Source organism: Agelaius phoeniceus, chromosome 1 (genome assembly GCF_051311805.1).
Source record: "Agelaius phoeniceus isolate bAgePho1 chromosome 1, bAgePho1.hap1, whole genome shotgun sequence".
NCBI classification, from domain to species: domain Eukaryota; kingdom Metazoa; phylum Chordata; class Aves; order Passeriformes; family Icteridae; genus Agelaius; species Agelaius phoeniceus.
Genome location: NC_135265.1, coordinates 4,301,095 through 4,323,380, shown reverse-complemented (window position 1 = coordinate 4,323,380; position 22,286 = coordinate 4,301,095). Strand labels below are relative to the sequence as shown.

General features: G+C 42.8%; 1 protein-coding gene across 4 annotated transcripts in view; it reads right to left on the bottom strand.

Annotated features, from left to right (window-relative positions):
- Nucleotides 1-912: 912 nt before the first annotated feature.
- Nucleotides 913-22,286, bottom strand: part of CRHR2 (corticotropin releasing hormone receptor 2) — a 155,281-nt gene continuing 133,907 nt past the window's right edge. For all 4 annotated transcript variants that reach the window (XM_077186810.1, XM_077186883.1, XM_054634515.2 and 1 more), the window contains 2 exons: nucleotides 21,987-22,028; nucleotides 913-4,142 (listed from right to left, as the gene is read on the bottom strand). In XM_077186810.1, the coding sequence (XP_077042925.1) occupies nucleotides 4,002-4,142; nucleotides 21,987-22,028 (183 nt within the window). In that variant the 3' untranslated portion in view covers nucleotides 913-4,001. The remainder of the gene's footprint in view (nucleotides 4,143-21,986; nucleotides 22,029-22,286) is intronic.

Here is a 22,286-nt window from a genome sequence, read left to right as displayed (position 1 = left end):
TTCCTGCCAGGAGACAGCAAAGGAAGAAGCTTCTTTTGAAGAGAGGAGACATGAGCATGTTTCCAAAGCCTCTGGTGCACAGGGAAAAAGGCAGCAGCCAGACCTTGATCGTGTTCATTTTTCTCTTGTCTTAGAGGCATGACTGACAATACCACTGCTTGGAGGATGGCATAATCCAGGTTGTAAGGCACCTCAGGAGCCTCCAGTCCAAACCCCCCACTCACAGTAGGCTCAGAATATTGCTCAGGGCTTTATCCATTTGGGTCTGAAAAAATCCTCAAAGAATCTCCCACCCTCACTGGGAAACCTCTGCCACTGCTTAACTGCCTTTATGAGGAAAAACTTCCTCCTTTCTCCATCTTATCTGGCCCTTTTTTGTTACAGTTTGCCTGTTCCTCCTGCCTCAAGCCACTGTGAAGGGCTTGGGTCTGTCAGCCACCTTGAGGTACTGGCAGGCTGTAGTTAGCTCCATCCAAAATCCTTTCCTCATTTTGAATCGGGTCCTTTTGCATCTCTGCACATGGAGAGTCTTCCAGACCTGAGCATTTTGGTGCCCCTGTGGCTGATCTTGCTTTAGTTTATGAATATCTCCTGTGCTGGGGTCACCAAACTGGGCACAGCATCTGGCTGTGGTCTAAGGAGTGCAAAGTAGAATAATAATTTCCTTCAAAACATCCCAGAGCTTTGCTGCCAGGTCACACGCCTGGTTTGGGTTGATTTCAGCATCCATGAGCTCCCTGGGTGCTTTTCCACACTGCTGCTCCTCAGCCAAGTCCTCACCTTCAGGAGAGGCTAAGGAACTCCCCTGTGCTGCCCAAGACATCTGGGGAACATCTCAGCAGCTCTGCTCACAGGTATCCTGGATAATCACCAAACCATTGATTCACAGTTAAAAGGCAAGATCAACATCACTCAGTGCAAATTCTGAAATATTTATTTGTTTTTTCTTGGCATGAGGGTGTGTGGCTCACCTCCAGCATTTTTATGAAGGGCTACCCAGGGAAAATGGAAGTTCTTGCTTATCTGTTTTGCTCCCAGGTGTTTTCTCCTGGGCTGATTTCCAAAGAGCTAAAGCCAAATTAATCAATTTCTGAGCACCCCATGCCTTGGGATGCCACCAGCAGCTACTCTGGCTGGTGTTCCCAGGAAAGGAGAGCATTTTGTCATCCAGCCTGGATGTCCCAAATGCTGTTGGTGACAGATGTTAGCTGTCCACCTCTGGGACCAGAGATGCAGCAGAGACAAGAGCAGCACCACTGCTGTCAGGAGAGTGAACTGTGAACTTCTTCCAAAGTCCTGGGGGTGAGAGCTTGCAGAGCTGACAAGGTTATTTTAATTTTCTTCATGCTGCACAATTTCCTTGGGTAGGTACCAGGTGCAGTGGGAGATCAGCCACCTGACTTACTAAGACACAAACCACATTTAACTGTCTTCACCTATTTATTGTCTTAAATGTTCAGGGAATACTATTGTAAGTGAGACTAGGGGCATTGCAGCAACAGCCCAAAACACTGGCACAAAGTGGGTGCCCTGGCTCTGATACATTCCAGTGGCTCACTGAGGTAACTCTAAAGGACCCCAGAGTTAACCATTAGTTCACTGCTTCAGCTGCCAAATTTCTTCTCTATCTCTACTCAGACCTGCTCCATGTCTGCTACACTCCTGGCAGCATCAATAACCTGCAATTTCTGACAGAATCTGCTGCCCTGCAAATCCCTTTTTCCTCCCAGCATGGCCCAGAGCCAGAGCAAACACAGAGATACTCACAGTGCATGTTTCTAACCTGTAGATGTGTCCCTCTCTTCAAACACAAGATGCCAGGGGCTGTGCATTGCTGCTGTGAGGAATAAAAGAACTGACCCAATCCTTGTCACTGTCATATTTTCTGGAAAAATCCCTTTGCCAGGATTTCTCTCCTGGGAAGCTGTGAAGCCTCAGAGGAAAAGGAAAACAATTCTTATCTCATTTGCTTCTCCTGTGTTTTGCTGCTTTGGAATGTGTTTGGAGATTGTTCACCCACAGGTGATTGTTCCATTGGATTCTGCTGTGAGTTGTTTTCACTCTTTGGCCAATCAGGGCCAAGCTGTGTTGAGACTCTGGAGAGAGTCAGGAGTTTTTCATTATTATCTTTTTAGCATTCTGTCTGTACACTTTCTGTATTCTTTAGTATAATTTAGTATTCTTTTATATACTATAGACCATAAAATATTAAATTAGCCTTCTAAGAACATGGAGTCAGATTCAACATTCCTCTCATCAGGGGTCTCAGAAAATACAGCAGGTCCTCTCTTGTCAGGCACTCAAATCTCCTTCCTCCCTCTGTTATCTCTTTGAAGCACATGAGTCCAAATGAGTTAGGAGAGGGAAAAGTTACAAAATGTTGTTTATTTAAATTTGCTGTTCATTGCCAGCAAGCTCAAAGTTGAATATGACTGAGCTGATAGGACAGACAACCACCCCCCCCCCCGCCACCCCCCATAAGCAGGGGATTTATAACAATGTTTTCCAAGAGATTTTCCAGCCCCTGAAAACTAGAGCAACATAAATCTGGAGGTTTAAATCAAGCTCGTGCTGAAAAGTCCTATAAAACATCTGAAGAAAATTCAGAGTAAGCTTGATAAAAGTGGAAACAGCAAATTACTCCAGCTCTGTTGAGATGCAGGTGATGGAGAATGTATAACACAACATTTTTCTTACTGCTGTGGCAAAGCCCAGTGGAGAGAGTGCAGAGGGACAGGGATCCAGTACGAAACCATGAGCTGAGAAGGGAGGCAATTCTTCTTGCATTTAAATGCCCCCATGTCAGGATATTATCATGAGGTTGTTCTTCTTCTTGGCTCACTATACCAAACAGGATTTCCTTCCCTGATTTTAGCTGCAATACCACTCTCAAGACAGATGTCCTCTTCCTTTCCAGAGTTAAAGAAAACGATGCCTGGTTTTATTGAAACCAACCCAGAGTAGTGTTTATTATTGAAAATATACAGTTTTCTTGAACATCACATAAAAAGCCTGGTAGATACAACTGCTCTAGTTCAAAATGCTCAATAGATACTTTTGTGCAGCACGTAGCATTATCCTTGGAACACAAACATCCTCTTCTCATCCGTATTATCTTTACAGTGCTTCCCTTTTGTGTTTTTTAAACCCAGAAGAGCTGTCCTTCCCTGCCCTAATGCTCTGAGCTGAAAACAAACCACTTTCCAAAGGCTTTCCACTTACACTGTGCTTGGAAGCGTGGGGCTAAGAGGAATGAGAGTATTTTGTAGAGCCACTTAGAGCTACTCCTGTCCTTTAAAAATCTGTGTAAGAGCAGGGCATGGTGCTCACCAGGCAAAGTGCCCTGTGTGGAACAGTCCAGCGATGCCCTGACAATTCCCAGTCTGTCCAAGAGGGAAATGGGGAAGGCAGATAAATTCAGGCTTTTCACACCTTTTCACCATTCAGACGCTCTTTTTCTTGCTGCCACAAGTTCTCAAATGACAGTTTTGCACAGAAGAAACATTTTTACAAAGAAAACAAGAAAGGGATGGGCTATTATACACCAAAACTGTTGAAATCATTGGGAATCAATGTACAGGGTGAGATGGGCAGTGTGTTCAAAACAGTTTGCTCACCGCAATATGAAAGGGAGAGTAAAAACAAACAAAAAAAAAGAAAGTAAGGTGAAAAAAAATTGATTATTCCTGCCAGTGTGCTGTTTTAGACTTTGCCTTGTGAACTTCCACAGGATGCAGTCAGGGTCGAACCTGTTCCTTCTTTGAATCTGTTTTACCACCACCAACTCCAAGAGGCTTTTTCCTGGTTGCCTCCAAGCAGCATCGCGGACGTGGGAGATGAAACAGGATGGGCCCCTCACTGGAAAGAGATCAGTGGGGCCAAAGGAGCAGAGTTTGCAGGTTGCAGGAAGGGGCTCTGGGGCGGGAGTGGAGACAGGAGAGCTCTGAAGGCCACGGGGTGGTGGTGGTGGTGGTGGTGGTGGTGGTGGTGGTGGTGGCGGGTCAGACGGCCGCGGTCTGTTTGATGCTGTGGAAGCTGATGCGCGTGGGGGACGTGGGGATGGACATGGCCCGAGCCACGCGCACCCGCAGGGAGTGGTGGTCCTGCCAGCGGTGCCACCTCTTCCTGGCAGCAGAACGCACCTGGGGAGGAACACAGGGCACAACATGAAGGCACAATTTCAGGTTTAATTTCAGAATTTCAGAATTTCACCCGCAGGGAGTGGTGGTCCTGCCAGTGGTGCCACCTCTTCCTGGCAGCAGAACCCACCTGGGGAGGAACACAGGGGACAATATCCAGGCACCATTTCAGGTGTAAAGGGAAGCTGGACAGTGCTGGGACAAGCAAGTGAAGAACAGGAGAAAGGAACCCTAAACCTCAAACAGTGGGAGGGAAGGCTTGAAATTGTCACAGGTGATGCCTTAAGCTTTTAAAGGGGGGGGAGTGATGCCTTAAGGTTTAGCTTTCATATTTTCCAGATTCTGTACTGCATTGGTATATAACTCTGAACTTCATATAAAGTGTTAGCAGGTTCTCCTCACAGTTCAGTCACACAAAGCAATCCTTTTCCAGCCCCAGAACCAAGGACACCATTGCAGCTTCAGGCCCAAAAAGTGCAAACAACAGCAAATATAGGAGAGCAAACTGGGAGGATGGGACTGCATAACCTGGAGCTGTAATTGGACAATTAACCCCAAGATGGAAATGGACCAAAACTTATAAAAGTTGAAACTCATGACCCCCACAACTCAGGCTCTTGTGCTGCCCATGGTGTATCCTTTGAAGGCCTTTTTAATAAATCCCTACTTTATTCCTTTAACTCTGTCCAGCCTCTGTTCCAGGTCAGCCTCTTTAGGCACCACAGGGACTGTGGTGATTCAAATGCCTGAATGGAAGCTTCTAATTCACTGATGTTCTCTTGAGTACTTGACTCAGGGAAAAAACATTTTACACACCTCATGTCTCGTATCTGGTGTCTTAAATACCCCAGAGCATTTCCAACAAGTCTAAACATTCACAACTGAATTGAGCCCTCAGGATGGCTGGACCTGATGGATGGTGCATCCAGGTCTGTCCAGGACCTGATGGAGTCAGGAATTCTTGGAGAGCCCCATCCCAGGGGCCCCTGCTGCCCTTGGATGTGAAGAATCACAGGGGATCTCACCAAGCTCTGGCACACCTGACCCAGCACCTCCAGCAGGCAGTGGAAGTTGCTCCACATCAGCAGAAGGTCATCCTCAAGCAGGTGCTGACCCATAGGTCAGATGAACCTTGAATTTAAGTGTAATTTTTTTTCTCCCTTGGAGCATAGAGAGAGCCCAGGAACTCTGGCTCAAATATATACATATATAAGCAAGAGAAAAACAGGAGAAGGGAACCCTAAACCTCAAACACAATGAAAGGGAAGGCTTGAAATACTCCTAAAATAGACCAAATCCCCGCCAAATCCCTGGCAGGGAAGACTCAAAGTCAGAACCTGGCATGAAGCATTTGGACCAATTTCTGGATATTCTTGTTGATATCTGCTTACTGTAGAGAGGAAACTAATTCAAACCCATAACCCAGGGAGATAAATAAGCCTACAAAATTAGGTGAGAGGAATCTGGGCCCAGCTTTCTGAAGAGTCCAAAGCCTGGACTGTTCATGACACTTGGAAAGGATGCTGACGTTCTGCTGCCAACCTGGAATCTAGTGAACTTTGGAAAAAGCATTGTTACATAAAACTGTATCAAGCCAGAGCCTCCTTTAACCAAAACCATCGTTTTTTACAGAGTGGTTATAAATAATGTAATATAGACATTACACCTCAACCTATAGATCTGTAGATCTCCTATAGATCTCCTCCTCACCAAGAGGGAACCAGTCAGTGTGGTCAAAGGGGATGATTCATCTCCTTCTAAAGCAGGTGTCCAAAACAGACCAGATATTTGTGGTCAGATGAAAAATACCTATTTCCTTTAATTGGTTATAAAATGAGTCTAGACAACAAGCTCTATTTAAGATGTCTGGATTATAAATTTAGGTAAGTTCAGACAATATTGTTATCTAATCATGGATATTTTTTAGTCTTTATCATGTACTTATTTTCACTGCATCCCCCAATAGTAAAGGATTGTTTGAAGCCCCATTTTACCACAGACAAGGGGAACTTTGGGCATTATCAGCAGTGATGCTGTTGTGGAGGAGACCTCAAAGGCATCAGCTGCCTGGGAGGAGGCCTGGGAGGAGCTTTCAGAGCCTGTGAAGCCCTTGCTGACACAGGTTCTCAGCTCTCAGCACCTGGGTAAGGTCAACCCAAGCCACCCTGGGCGTGTCTGTCCCCACCACTGGCGCTGCAGGGAAGGTGGAGTTGAAAATAAAATTGCTCAAAGATGAAGAAACATTGCTTTTCTTCATTTATTTGAGAGCTTGGGGACTGTCTGCAGGGGTTTTGTGAGGTCTACTCAAAACACAAGGAACACACAGAACAGCTCAAATGTCCTGTCTAAGTGTGCTCAGATGAGTTGAAACACCTCAGGATTGGAGGTGTTTCCAACCCAAACCACACACCCTGTCAGTTTTAGGTGCCCCAGATGAACAGGGTGAAGGCCCCATGGTTAAAACACAGAAGAGTTCACAAGGAGGACACAGAAAAGGGGAAACTGCTCCTCTTCTCTTGGCTGGTTTCAATTGTCCCATTTCTGGGTGGGCTTTCAGAGCCCTGGGCTGTGGCACTGCTTGTGAGAAACTGTGAGCAGACAATCCCCTTCCAGCACAGCTTTGCCCATGGAATACTGCAGGTTTTTGAGTACCAGCCTGGAAAACACTTTTGAAATTGCCTCTTTGGGGCCTTTTCAGAGGAATCCTCAACCTGGAAATGTGGCTTTTCTATCAGAGCCCTTCTAGAGGCAGAGATTGGGCAAATCAGAGCAGAGGGTTTCTTTCTTTGGTTGTGTTCTCAGCTGTGATCTGTGCTACTGCCATGGTTGGCATAGTGGTTTTAGGTCATAGCTTGGACTCAGTGATCTCAGAGGTCTTTTCCAACCTAATTGATGCTTCTGTGATTTAAGACAAGCAGATTTCTAAGGTAAGGTGAGGAGAAAGCTACTCTGGGTTTCTTCTAATTTTCAATCAATGATTTGTTTCAATATAAATAATAATGTTTTTTACACTTAGTAGGGGTCAGACAGAACCTAATGAAACAAAGAATATGGGGGAATAGAGCTGGAGAAAGAGAAGAGAGAACACCAATAAAAGGGAAATTAAAGACAGCACTGCCAGGAAGAGCATGATCATCATGAGTGATTTGGAGATGAGAATGAGAACAATGTGGTTCAACAACAGTGCAGAGGATTTCTGGAAGAGCCTCTCATTATGGAGCAGTAGCTTCAACACCTCTCCAGCAGTTTCACGATGGGGTTTGATCAGGTTATAAAATGAGTATTGAATGGCACAGTTATATGAAATAGCAGAGTCAGGAGGGATGGACTCCATCACAAACTGCAGCAGCCTGGACCATCATCCCCTTCTCCCCAAAATGACCTCCCTGGCTCACTGAGCCCTCCTGGGAACCAGGAGGAACACTGGAAAGCTGTGCCATGGTGTTGTACTTGGGAATTCACTATTGGCAAACCTACCACGGTTCCACCTGCAGTGGCAGAGGGATCCTTGCCCCTGGCTCTGGATGGGAGGGAGGATATAAAGCACACCCAGAAGCAAATCCATGTGCCAGAGTCCATGTAAAGGAGGAGGCACCTCCCCTGACAGACTCACTCCTAATCTTGGCCAATTATCACAGAATCACTGAATGGTGTGGGCTGGAAGAGACCTTAAAGTTCATTTTATTCCAGCCCCCTGCCATGGACAGGGACACCTTCCACTGGACCAGGTTGTTCCAACCCCCATCCAATTACTGGATCCATTATTTATGCTTCCAGTACAGACAGTGGAGAAAGAGACACAATTCCCCTGAGGATGGCACTCAGACCTGTGGAATTAAACACTCCTTGCTCCTCTGGGGACAAACCCAGCCTAACTGAATGCTTAAACCAGACAAGTGGTTTAAGTAACACATGAACCACTGTCATGGGAAGCTGTCCCCTGAAGCCCTGAGATGCAGAGGGAAGTTGCTTCTTGAATGCTCCTTTCTCCCCAGATGTCACCAAATGCTGAGATTTAGAAAAATTTTCTTCCTTTCTTCTGCAGTGAAATTTTGTGGGTTGGGTTTTTTGTTTGTTTTTTTTTTTTTTTGTTTGGGTTTTAATATTTTTTATTTTTTGTGGGTTTTTTTGTTGTTGAGGTTGTTTTTTTTTTTTTTTCCCTGAGGAACCAGTGTGAAGTGATACTTACTCAGCCACTGAAGCCAGATTAGATTTATCATTTGTGCTTCAAGCCAACCAAGTCAAAAAGAGACACCTGGAGATAAAGATGTGAGTCTAAACAAGCAGTTGGCTTTTGTGATATGGTCTGAGACAGGATTAAAAAAAAAAATAACAAAAATGCTGTCTTCTTGTACAGCTGGAGCCATTCCTAAGGGACTGGGCACATGGAAATGGGCTCTGCACTTTCAAGGGTGAGGGCAAAGCATTTTTTAATGACAGAATAATTAACTGCAATTAGTATGTGACCAAAGTGCAAGCAGAAAAGGTTAAGGCCAAATTTATATCCTGTACTTGAACTCAGAAACAAGATGCTAGGTTAACTTTAGGCAAGAAAAGAAAAAAAAAGTGGCTGTGGCTACTGTAATAATGTGTTAAAAGACACCAAAAAAGGCTATAGCACAGTGGAAGAGTAAAAGAAAAAGAGAATGCAAAATACCAACTATCAAACACGGTTGTTAATCTCTGTAAGAGCAGCCTCCTCTATTAATTAAGCCTTTCTAGAGTCAAGACCATGTCCCAGAGTCAGCATTAGCACATTTATGACCTGAAATTGCCCAAGGATGCTCTGGGCTGTCATCAGTGCTTAGAGCTCCACAAGGAGCCCTGGAACACAAATTATCAGCCTCACCTCTGTGGAACTTTAGTTGCTTGAGAGGAACCAAAATTTCCTCTGCTCTGAGCACAGAGTGCCTGTGTTGACCCTTGGTCTGTCTCTTTCTTGCAAGCAGGTCCTTTTTCAGAAATGCCCTTTTCAGCTCTTTCTGCTGTGTGTAAAGTCAATAATCCCAGTTTCAGAGCTGTGGTCAAATCAGGTTTGCCAACATTCTTTGTGCCTACAGAGCGTGGGCACTGCTTTGGAACAGTCAAGAAAAAGGATTTGGATAATGGGATGAAAGGAAATCAGTGGGGGACTTTTTCTCTTCTGACTGGATCACCTAATCAGAGCACCTGTCAGACTTATAGAGCATATTAAATTAAAAGTACTGTTAAAAACCTCTTTTTTCCCTCCTCCACAGCAGAGTAACAAAATAAATGAAAGAGATGGAGAGAAGGATGAAAACATTCAGAGAAGGTTTTCTGTTGACAAAATAGACATCAACCTTGTGCTGCTATTACCTGTGCTAGACACTGGCAGACAAACTGCAAGAAATTGCATCTGCAAGAAACTGAAAGAAACTGCATTTCAACTAGAAATGGGCTGAGAAAAGAGCCTTGAGTAACATTAGAAATAACATTTTGGAAGAAATGTCATGTATCATTAGGAGAGAGGAAGAAGTTTTGATCCACTTACACAGAACAAAGGGGACGATTCACCTGGAACTTTTGGATGTAATAAAAGTAAAATATACTAAAATATTATATATATATAAATATATAAATATATAAATATATATATATATATATATATATATATATATATATATCAAAACAATATTTATAATATAATATTATATAAAATAAAATATTATATATAAAAATAATATATATATAAATATACTAAATATAATATATACACTATTACTATATAATAAATATATATATATTTAAATATATAATAGTATATATAAATTTAAATATACACTAATATATTTATTATATAGTAAATATATATATACTATATAATAAATATATTAAATAGTGTATATTTAATATATATTAAATTATATATATAATTAATTTTTTATAACTAATAATATACTAAAATATAATAGTTATTATAATAGTAAGAAGAGTAGGAATAAATGAGCTGCCACAGCAATGGAAGCTGGAATTAAGGCTATTGGGATGTCACCACCCTCTGTCCCCAGGGGACATCCCTCACCTGGAAGTGTTCATAAGTGAGGGCCAGAAGGACAGCAGGTCCTCTCTTGTTAGAATCCTAACTGTAACCTTTCTGTACCAACAAACACTAACCCCCCCCAAAAGAACACTACATTTAACCTAAAGCCATAGAGAAAACATCAAAAATTAAATAATAAAACTAAAATTATAAGTGTGTAGTTTAAATAAAAGTATATCATATCCCATAATAAAAAAAAATTAAAGTTTAAAATTTTAAAATATAATAATATATGTAAAAAATAAAATAAAACTTTTAAAACAGAAACTAATTCTTCTTCACCTTCTTCTTTATGGGTTTAAGTACTATTATATAATTAAATAAAAAAAATTTGCATTACAAACCACACATAATTAATTATAAAGTTAAAAATAAAAATAATTTAAGTATTATTTCTTAATTAAACAATTTCTCTTTAAAGATGTTATTTAAAAAAATACAGCTCCATTTTTAATTTATTAAAGTGCCATAGAACTCACAGATTATAAAACTATAATATAGATAAAAACTAATAAACATCTAAATCCAAACATAAAATACCATCTCACACATTTAATCCCAACAGTAGCACCAAAAAACCCCATCTATATCTATATCTATCTATATCTATATCTATATCTATATCTATATCTATATCTATATCTATCTATATCTATAATCTATATCTATCTATCTATATCTATATCTATCCATCTATATCTATATCTATCTATCTATATCTATCTATCTATCTATATCTATATCTATATCTATCTATCTATATCTATATCTATATCTATATCTATATCTATCTATCTATATCTATATCTATCTATCTATATCTATCTATATCTATATCTATACCTATACCTATATCTATGTCAACACTCTCTGTCTGTAGAATAGTCACAGAATACCAGAATGGTTTGGGTTGGAAGGGACCTTAAAAATAATTTAATTCCACTCCTTCCACTGTCCCAGGGTGCTCCATCTCCTGTCCAGCCTGGCCTTGGGCACTGCCAGGGATGCAGGGGCAGCCCCAGCTGCTCTGGGCACCCAGTGCCAGGGCCTGCCCACCCTCACAGGGAGAATTTCTTCCTCACATCTCATCTGTATATTCATGGTGTTCAGCAGTCTGTGGCTGATTAAGTTCTTGCTCTGCTGAAATGCCACTTTTTATTCCCAGAAATCCTGATAAGAAGGTAAATTAATTAAATGAGTAAGGTTTACATAGATCTCGATGGGCTTCAAAAAAGACTGATTTTTTTTTTCTCTGAAAACAGGTTGCAGTGGTGAATTCAACAACTTCCACCTACATCTAAGCACCTTTTTTGCTGTGCTCCAGATCCTTGTGCTGCAGTTGGAGGTGACTGGAGAATAACTGGACTTTAATTCTGCAAATTGTGGAAGGCTGATGAATTTTGAATGGATCTTTTTGCAAGCTTCAGATGAACAAGAGGGACTTTCAAGCAATGTCCAGACGAGCAAAGTGGATCTTTAAATTTCAAGGCACTGGTCTCACTGTGCCTGACTCTGCAGTGAAATTAATTTTCATGAGATTTTTGAAGTCTTGGCCTCTCCCTGTAGAGACTTAATAAGACCTAAGGTATTGGCAGCACCTCATCAAAAAGAGACAATTAAAATAGGTCTCCATTTGTGTGAATCATTGCCCATAAATGAAGCTGAAGGTGAGAAGCTCAGCTGGTTCTGTGCATGTATTAGGTGTTTAGGATTTGAGGGGTGGGAAAATCCCATCCATTAATTAGCAGAACTTAAATAAATGTAAGGTGATGCCTTAAATGGTACTTTACAAGTTTTCCAAATGTTCAGGGTGTTCCTTGTGCTGATGTTTGCAGGGTCCCCAGGATGAGGGAAGAGATGAGAATCTTGATTTCATGTTTCAGAAGGCTGATTGATTATTTTATGATATATATTATATTAAAAGAAAATTATATATTAAAACTATACTAAAAGAGAAAGGAGACATCAGAAGGCTAGAAAAGAAAGGAATGATATTAAAATCTTGTGACTGCTCAGAGTCCTGACAGAGCTGGACCTGTGATTGGTCATTAATTAAAAACAACCACATGAGACAAATCAAAGATGGACCTGCCACATTCCACAGCAGCATTATTGTTTACACAGCAGATAATTATTGTTTACATTTCATTTCTCAGGCCTCTCAGCTTCTCAGGAGGAAAAATCCTGGCAAAAGGGTTTTTCATAAAATATGTCTGTGACAGTTCCTCAGGGAGGCTGGATGGCAAATGCTGGATTTAATAGCAAATGTTGTGTTGGTCAAATATTGGCAAAGAAGCAGAGTGGCCTCAGCACAGAAACCCCTGGGCTGACAGACCTTGGATCTCCAGGTGAGGAGCTCTGATGCTCCCAGAGACACAGGAGTGTCTTTATCCACGTTTTATAAATCAACCACACCACTGAGCACCTGCACCTGTGCAAGGCTCCCACAGACCCAACCCCTCAGGCTAAGGGTGCTCATGTTACCATCACAAAAATATTGAACTGAACATCCCCAGGAAGATGCCATTATCTGGATTTAATCCTCCTGAGGTCAGGAAGGGATGTAGTCAAAACAACCTGCAAGGCTCAAAGGAAACAAAAACAAAGCTTGGGCACAATGTTGGGTTTTGTTTCAGCAGGTACCCTCTATCACACCAATATTTATGTAATTGTTATGGGGTTTTTTTTCTGCCTAAAAAAAAATATCCTGCTTAATTAGTCTGCAATCCCTTTTTTTTTGGTTGTTTTTCCCAGGGTCTTTGGCAGCAATTCATTACAATCTGGGGATATTTTCACAGCCTGGGATGTCTAAGTTTATTTGTAAGGCCACAGCAGTGCAATTTTGGTATCCTAAATAACAGTTCAAGAAGCTGCAATAATTCTGACCAGCCATACATTAGATTTGCCACACATTTTTGTCTGGAAACAAATGCTGCTCCTTTCTTCTGGGCCACAAAGGACCAGAACTGCCCACAGCAGAGCGAGGCCAGGGCTGCACCCAGCCCACCCCAAGCCCCTCTGGCTTTGCTGTGGGGTGCTCTGGAGTCACCCTCACATCAGCAGTGGTGTAATGAGGAGGAAAATGGGATGGGAAAGGACCCTCAGGGCAAAGGGAATTAAACTTTAGCCCTCCAGTCCAACTCCATATTCATATTTTTTCAGAGATTTTAAGGAATGCTTAATGCACATCCTGTGGGCTTGGGATGAATAATGTGGAGCCAGCCTGGGCTGATGGGCAGGGGATGAGAAACCATTTCAGGGGTGACTCAGAGCTGGCAGTTCTAATTAACAGCCTCCCAAGATGATCAGATCAAAGCAAGCCACTTTGAGCTTAATAGATTTTGAAAGACAGATGATGCTTGGCTAAAGGGTCAACAGAAAAAAAAATTAAACATATTTATCTTTGCCTTGCACCTTGTTGTGAGAATAATTTACAGTGGCATCTGATCTATTCCTCTCTGATGATGTCTTCTCTCCAAGCCAGTTAATTGCATTTTAAATGTCAGTTCATGGATGATTATTGATATTGGTCAGATAATACTGAGTCTGAGTCCTGAGCTAAGAATTCAGGCTCTAAAAGGATGTTTTCAGACTCAGGTCTGGCTGGTTATGTATCCATCCAGGATATGGATAGAAATGAAGGACAGGCACTTTATTATGGACACAGAACTCATAATTATATAATAATTAAGGGAGGAAGGGACATCAGAAGGCCTCTGGTCCCATACCATGATCAGAGCACATTCAACACAGTGGTTTTATCCAGTTTTGAAATTATATCAGGGTCTTACCAAGTCATTTTCTGCACAAACAAGGACAGAGATCTCAAAACACCTTTGAGCCTCTCTTCCAGTGCTTCATCATCCTCACTCTTGTATTTTTTCTTCCCTGTTTAATTTTGCCTTGCTCCCTTCATTCAGCTTCAGAGTGGAGCTTGCTTTTCCATGAGCACCCCCTCATCAAGCACCATCCCTTTGTAGATGTAGGTTGTTCTCAAACCCTGTCACCTCCATTCCCAAGCTCCTGCTCTGGGATGGCTGTGCTGGGCTCTCCCATCATGGCTGGAAAGGTCTGTAAGGATCACTGAATTGCCATTCCCAAGCTCCTCCTCTGGGATGGCTGTGCTGGGATCTCCCATCATGGCTGGAAAGGTTTGCAAGGATCACTGAATTGCCATTCCCAAGCTCCTCCTCTGGGATGGCTGTGCTGGGATCTCCCATCATGGCTGGAAAGGTCTGCAAGGATCACTGAATTGCCATTCCCAAGCTCCTACTCTGGGATGGCCATGCTGGGCTCTCCCATCATGGCTGGAAAGGTCTGTAAGGATCACTGAACTCTCTGAGGGATCTGGTGGTAATTGGAAATTGCAAGAAACATTTGATAACAAGGAAAAGTGATTTCTGGAGCAGGGATTCTTACTCCTCTGTTATCCTCTGGTTGCCATCATCACTGCTGAGGTAGCAGGAGTGCAGCCAGCCCTATTTGGAATATGAAACACTTTAAATGCACTCTTTGCCTCTCTCTGAAATACTTTAGTTTGTCTCAGGAGAAAACCATCACTGTTAAAGTCTAGCTAAAAGGTAGACATGACACCAGTAATGGATGGAAGATCCCTCTTCCTTTAAAGAAACTTTGGATGAGTCAAAGGCAGGAGAGAAATGCTGAGAGTGCTGTACCCATCTTCCCCTGTGGATACTGACAGTTTGGTCAGAGAGAGAAACAGAAAAACTTTGCCAGGAATTGTTCTGGGGAGTTTTAAGAAGACTGAGAGAAAGAATGAATACAGTCTTGCAGCTGGTGTTTTGAACAGTTGTTTTCTCATAAGATGTTCACCAAAGGGTGTTTCCTTAATTAGAAATCATGTGAGGACTGTTGATTAAGAACCACTCAGGTTCTGGGTGAATGATGCTGGTTAGAAATATTGTCAAATTGCAATTAAGGAGCCTTTTGCCTCTGAGAATGTTGGAGTCAAGTGTCACCTTTCTTCCCATTCCTGACTCAATGGTGACATTGCCCTGGGCAGAAGGGGCTCACTAAAGAACTGAAAGGAAAAACTGACCAGCAGTGAAAAGGCTCCAGCAGGAGCTGTGTGGGCATTCATTCCTCCAGCCCAGTTTCACACCATTCACAGAACCACAGAATGGCCTGGCTTGGAAGGAACATTGAACCTCATCCCATCCCACCCCTGCCATGGGCAGGGACACCTCCCACTGTCCCAGGGTGCTCCCAGCCCCATCCAGCCTGGCCTTGGGCACTGCCAGGGATCCAGGGGCAGCCACAGCTGCTCTGGGCACCTGTGCCAGGGTCTTACCATCCTAACAGGGAACAATTTCATCCTAATACCCAGTATAAACCTGCCCTTTTCAGTTTGAAGCCATTCCCCCTCGTCCTGTCACTACATGCTCACGTAAAGTCTATCTTTGCTCCAAAAATCTCCATTCTAAACCCTTTTTTTTTTTTTTAAATCCAGTGTTACCTGAAATTAAATTCAGTCTTGTGATCTGTGAGATGACTGAAAACATTTTGAGGAGCATCTTGTTTTTTTGCAGTCATTGAAACAGAAGTTCACAAGCTGCATTCACTCTGAAGTGGCATTCAACATAAATGCATACTGATTTTTCATTATGCCAATTTTCATAACACCTCAATTTCTCAGAAACCACTCATTGTCAATTTTCTTGGAAGTCCAGAGATGCTCTTTTCCACTTGGATTAAATGCAATTTGCATATTTTGCCCTCTAGTGTTTCTCTCTGTCCAAAAAATGTAACTTTTTTTTTTTCCATAAAGTCTCTAAGCAAATTAATGAGTCAAGTGCCAAGGGCCCCTTGTGCCCACCCATGGCACACACACACTTTATTCAAAACAACTTCAGACCTTTTCAGAAGCAATAAAACACAAAAAGCTGCAAACTTTTAATCTAAACTGCTTCTCCTCCGTGGATTCACTGCAATAATTTGTCTGTAAGGCTTGGAAAGAGGGAAGGGAACAGAGCTGGGGAAGGGTCTGGAGCACAAATCTGATGAGGGAGCTGGGAAAGGGGCTCAGCCTGGAGAAAAGGAGGCTCAGGGGGGACCTTGTGGCTCTGCACAGCTCCTGCCAGGAGGGGACAGCCAGGGGGGATTGAGCTCTGCTCCCAAGTCAGAAACAACAGGACAAGAGGAAATGGCCTCAAATTGCAGCAGGAGAGGTTTAGATTGGACATTTGGAAGAATTCCTTCACTGAAAGGGTGGTCAGGCATTGAAAGGGCTGACAAAGTGCTGGAATGCCCAGCCCTGGAAGTGTTCAAAAGCTGTGGATGGGGACATGGTGTGGTGGGGGCTTGGCAGTGTGCGGTGAATGGCTGAACTTGATTATCTTAGATTGGTTCTTTGATTTACTGATTTTTTTATCTTCAGCTGAGGGGCCTGACAGCCTCTCTCATGCAGCCAAAAAAGCCTGAAATTATTTCAGCTTCACAGTCCAGGAGCTGTGTGAAGCACTGTGTTCTGTGGAAAGGAGGGCAGGGGAAGTGGCTGCATGCCCAGGTCAAATGTCCACTCAAAAATGAGGGAAATAAAATCAGACTGTTTGAAATTCTTTGCATGGACTGAATTTTAAAGCTTCACTTTTCCCCTCCAGTGCTGCCACATTTGTGAGACCAAATCACTGAAAATCAGGACATTTTGTGGTGGTATCAGGGGTTACCAAGGTGTCATTTTTGGTTAGATCTCAAGGTATGTTTGTTTAAATCAACAGAAGTTACAGAGGAAAAACTCTCAGCTGTTTCATTTTCCAAACTTCACAGACAGAACTCTAGGAACACAGACAAAGGGACAGAAACTTCACAGAACAGAATCCCTGAATCCCAAAATATCTCAGCTTGGAAAGGATCCATAAGGATCATCGAGTCCAACCCTTGCCAATTCTGTAGGCAAACTCTACTTTGGAACAGCCTCTCACATCCTGAGTGTTTTTAAGATGCTGATTTTGATTTTTAAACCCAGTTTTAGTTGTGCAGAGGTTTTGGAGCTACACAGACTGCACTGCTCAGATATTGTGGGAACTGTACTGAGGGGTACAGCATAAAGCTACCAGAGCCAGCAGAATTTTCCTCTTTAGTTTTCAGTTCATGCAGGTTTGTCAGGACACATGGTCCCATTTCCTGTGGCTCTGTCAAAATGCAGCCTTAAGTAATATTTCTGCCTTTTGCTCAGATTCCAGTAACTGCTATTAATGCTTTCCCTGTACCCAAACCAAGTGTTTTTTCACATCAGATTGAGAAATAGTCTCAACATTTACTAAATCTCACTGCAAAATCTCTACGTGCACTTTAAAACACAAGCAGTAAATTCATTGCACAATTTCCTTTCCTCACAAGGGACTGGTGTTAATTGTAGGCTCTCCTTATTCTGAGAACATTAAAATCCATCACAACTTTTCAAAGGCTGCATCCAATTCCAGCCTGGGCAGGGAAGGAATTTTGCATGGGTCCCTCAGTGGCTGCTGAAAGCAACATCTGGATGGATCCCAGCTGGCTTTCCCACCTCCCAGTCAGATGAGTGTGGCATTCACATTCTCTGATAAAATCCCTTCGCCCAGGATTTTTCTCCTGGGAAGCTGAGAAGCCTCAGAGAAAAGGAAAACAATTCTTATCTCATTTGCTTCTCCTGTGTTGTGCTCATGTGGAATGTGTCTGTTATTTTAGTCCCTATTATTCTCCTTCTTCCTTAAAAATACTTCCTGATGAGAAAACTCAGTGAAATCACACACTGAGCCTCAGGGAAAAAAAACAACCAAACCCAAACCAGGGTTTTTAATGTTGTTTCCTAGGGAGTAGAACATCCCTACAGCCATTCTTTCACACCTGAGGAACCCACAATGCTGTTTCCTCTGCCTTCCACTAAATGCAGCAGCTTTTAGTCCAATAGCAAAAGGAAACACATGAATTGTGAAGGGACGAGTCTCCCAGATATGAAGCACTCATTGAAGATCTTATGAGGGAAATTTTGGGGTTTTTTTTGAGGGCAATCCATAATTTTTGAGCTCTACTACAGACAGCTACTGGCAGTTTGTAAGTGCCCAGCAGGATGTGTATCAAACACAGGATGGGATGGATGGAGCTGAGATCACAGCATTATTAAAGCTTAAATTGATGGATTTTCCAGGCTTTTTGCTTGTGTCATCATTCAGAGAAAGCCTGGCACTGGGGGTGGGGGCTGATGAGTAAGCTGATAAAGACCTTTACATGCATTTAAAGAACCCAGCTCTGCTGTAACTGGAAAACCTGAATTATTTAAAACCTTCTGAGACAGCAAGTTATCAACCCATCCACCACAGCCATGAACACTGAAGAGATATCTCACTGAAGAGATACCAACAAGGCTTCAGTGATTTCTATGAAGCTTTCAGGCTACTGAAAGGCTGCTCCTCACAGGTTATTTTTCCCTTTTTTGAGCAAAATCTGGCACCTCATGGGGATTGAGTGGCATTGCCTTCATCACCACTTCTAGTAGGGATGCCTGGCTGGGAGCAGCTCAGCTTTTAAAATAGTGCACTGTGAAATGCAAATTTGTGTTCTGGACAATGTGATTACACACCCAGAAAGCTCTGAAAATTCACTGAGTTTGCTGCTTCCCTTCAGTGCTGTGCAAAGCTGAGGCTAGAACAGAACAGGAAATTTTATCCTGTAAAAGCTTTCTGATATTCCAAAAAAACATTGTCACAGTACATTAAGACGAACCCAAAGTTTTTTCACAGTTTTAAAATAGACAATATTTAATATTTGGGGGTTTGGACTTGTGGTTCACCTCAAAGAAGCAGTCAGAGAGTTGCCATGGTTTAGTCAATCAAGTGGAAGTTGCACATTAGATGTCAAAAAATGCTACAGGGAAGATTTCCCTCCCAAATTCAGCTTTTGTGGGTGCCCACATGGCAGCACTGGAGCTGCTCAGGTGAGCAGATGGAGGTGCTTGTTGTAAACCAAGCTGATAAAAAACTCCAAAAGCAAAAAGGTTTTATTGGCTGGCTTGAATTACTGCCAAAGAGCCATCTGAAAAACGCCATTGGATCCCAGCTGGCTTTCCCACCTCCCAGCCAGATGAGTGTGGCATTCACATTCTCTGAAAAAATCCCTTTGCCCGGGATTTTTCTCCTGGGAAGCTGAGAAGCCTCAGAGAAAAAGGAAAACAATTCTTATCTCATTTGCTTCTCCTGTGTTGTGCTCATGTGGAATGTGTCTGGAGATTGTTCACCCACAAGTGATTGTTCCATTGGATTCTGCTGGGAGTTGTTTTGATTCTTTGGCCAATCAGGGCCAAGCTGTGTCAGGACTCTGGAAAGAGTCAGTTTTTATTATTATCTTTTTAGCCTTCTGTAAGTATCCTTTCTGTATTCTTTAGTACACTATAGTATCATAAAATAATAAATTAGCATTCTAAGAACATGGAGTCAGATTCATCATTCCTCTCTGCCACAAGGGTCCCTGAAAATACAATAGATGAGAATCTTCTCCAGATCCTGGATCAGCTGGTAAGAGCCATGGGGATGCCTCAGATCCTCTGCAGCCTCCCCAGCAGCACCAGATATCTGAGTTTAGGGATATAAATCAACATCCCAAGCTGGGTGTCTCAACCTTGGACAGACTCCCTCAGAAATACCAACTCCCAGTGTGATACAGCTGGAAAGTCAGGTCTGGAATCAGTCCAGATCTCCCAGTAGATTGCTCTCAAGGCCTAGAAGTGCATGAGGTGAATCACCCTCCTTTGACAGGCTCGATTATGTCTCAACTCATCAAGGCTACAGGAGATGGGATGTTGGCTCATGGCTTTGGACAGACAGCTTCAGACTGGTATAGGCAAGGGGAAGTGTGGATATTTCTCCCAGTAAAAACAGCTGAAAAAATGCCAGAACAACCAGAAGAGTGAAAACCTGCTGAGAACAGCCAACAGCTCCAAGTCTGAGTGCCACAAAATGGAAGTGGGGTGACAGAAAGTCCTGACTGGCAGTGAGATCACATGGTCTGGGTTCCAGCCCCTGATGGTCACTGGGACACCAGTGGAAAAAGGAATAAAGACTTTAAAAAAGCCTGCTATCTACAGGAATATTCTCCTTCTGCTGGAGCAGTGCAGACCTGATGAATATGACAAGTAGACCACAGAATACCCCGAGCTGGAAGGGACCCACAAGAACCATTGAGACCAACTCCTGCAGAGACATCCCAAAAATCCCAGCTTGAGCACATCCAGAGGGGACAAGGAGGCTGGAGAGGGGCTGGGAACACAAACCCTGTGAGGAAGCCCTGAGGGAGCTGGGGGTGCTCAGCCTGGAGCAAAGGAGACTCAGGGCTGCCCCCATCACTCTCTGCAGCTCCTGAAAGGGGCCTGTGCTCAGCTGGCCCTGGGCTCTTTCTGCAGCAGCACTGACACAACCAGAGCACACAGCCTCAAGGGAAATACAGGTTGGATAGCAGGGAAAAGTTTTTCACAGGAAGAGTGATAAAGTTCTGGAATGGCTGCCCAGGGAGGTGGTGGAGTCCCCATGCCTGGGTGTGTTTAACAAAGCCTGGATGTGGCACTGGGGGCCAGGGTTTGGTTGAGCTGTTGGGGCTGGGTTGGACTCAATGACCTTGAAGGTATTTTCTAACCCAGACATTCTGGGAATTCTGTGAATCCCTGGGAGTGTTGTCCAAACACTCCTGGAGCTCTGGCAGCCTTCGGAATGTTCCCATTCTCTGGGGAAAAACCTTTCCCTGATACCCAACCCAAACCTCCCCTGACACAGCCTGAGGCAAATGCAGTTCTACAGGCACCTGTATTTTGGAGGAAGATTTAAACTCCCTGTTTTTTAAGAGGCAAATGTAATGGTGACAATTTAGGGAAGGAAAGTTGGAAAGAGAACAGAGAAACCTCCTGCCAGGATATAAAAGTGGATGTGCTTAGCTCAGAAGACTGAGCTGCTTCTTGTAAGCATCACCTCAGAATTAATGAGGAAGAGGGAAAGATATTAATGTAAAATAAAACAAAGAAATATAATAAAAATAAAATAAATTTGCAAAATGAAAATATTTAAAATAAAATTCTGCCTCTTTAAGCCATGCCCATTCTTTCTCCTAGCCCACAATGAAATTAAGAAGCAGCACAAACAAAGTTTATACCAATACAGCAGGAATAATGAAATATGGAATTGATTTCTGCAGAGACTAAAATTTGGACAAAGATGACACATTTTAATGCAGGTAAATGAGTCAATGACAATGTAAGCAGGGGAAAGATTTAAATCTCTCACACTTTGGGGTGGAAGTCAAACCCTGAGGGTTATTAGTGAAGCATTTCTTGCTTGAGTAGCAGTACCTCATATTAATTCTGATTTAATCTGTTTTCAACCCTCTTTTCTGAAGGCAACAGGCAGTGATCACTCAGAGGTAGTGACCCACATGGACAAACTCACTCAGATCAGCATGGTACAATAAAAATGGGTATGCAGCATATCCTTAACCAGAGTCCAGCTCAGGAGTAATTAGCTATGCCCAGAAATTGTAGTTTTAAATTAATGAGTAACTTCAAAGAAGTCTTAAGATGAAGAACAGAAAATTTATTATCTGGCAAAACTTCTTTCCCTCTGCCCTGATCTCACAGGTAATAGTCTGAAATTGATATAGTTTTGAGGACAAAGGCTGGAAAATTCAGGTGCACATTAAGAGCCTTCTACAAGAGACTGATGAGACTGGGACCCCCTGTAAAAAAAAAATCTCAGTCTCTGTAATCAGGCACCCAAACAAATTCCACCTCCCAGGGGTGAATTACTTACCTCACCATTCAAGAAGCAGTAAAATACTGACACAAAGAAACCCTGGAAAGAAGAGAAAGCAGGCAATTATTAGGTAAATATTTGAACACTGTTACTGACAGAGGGGATTGTCCCTGCAGCTGGGCTGAAACATCTCTACATTATCCAATCCCCCTCAGAGGAGCTGTGCCATGGCTGACAGCTCTGGGGGGACACCCCAGGCACTCACAGGGGTGTAAAATGGCTTTAGATGGTCCCAAGAGGGCAAGTGCATTATCAGGTTGCTTAAATTCACCTGAGCTCAAAGGCTCTGGGCAATCT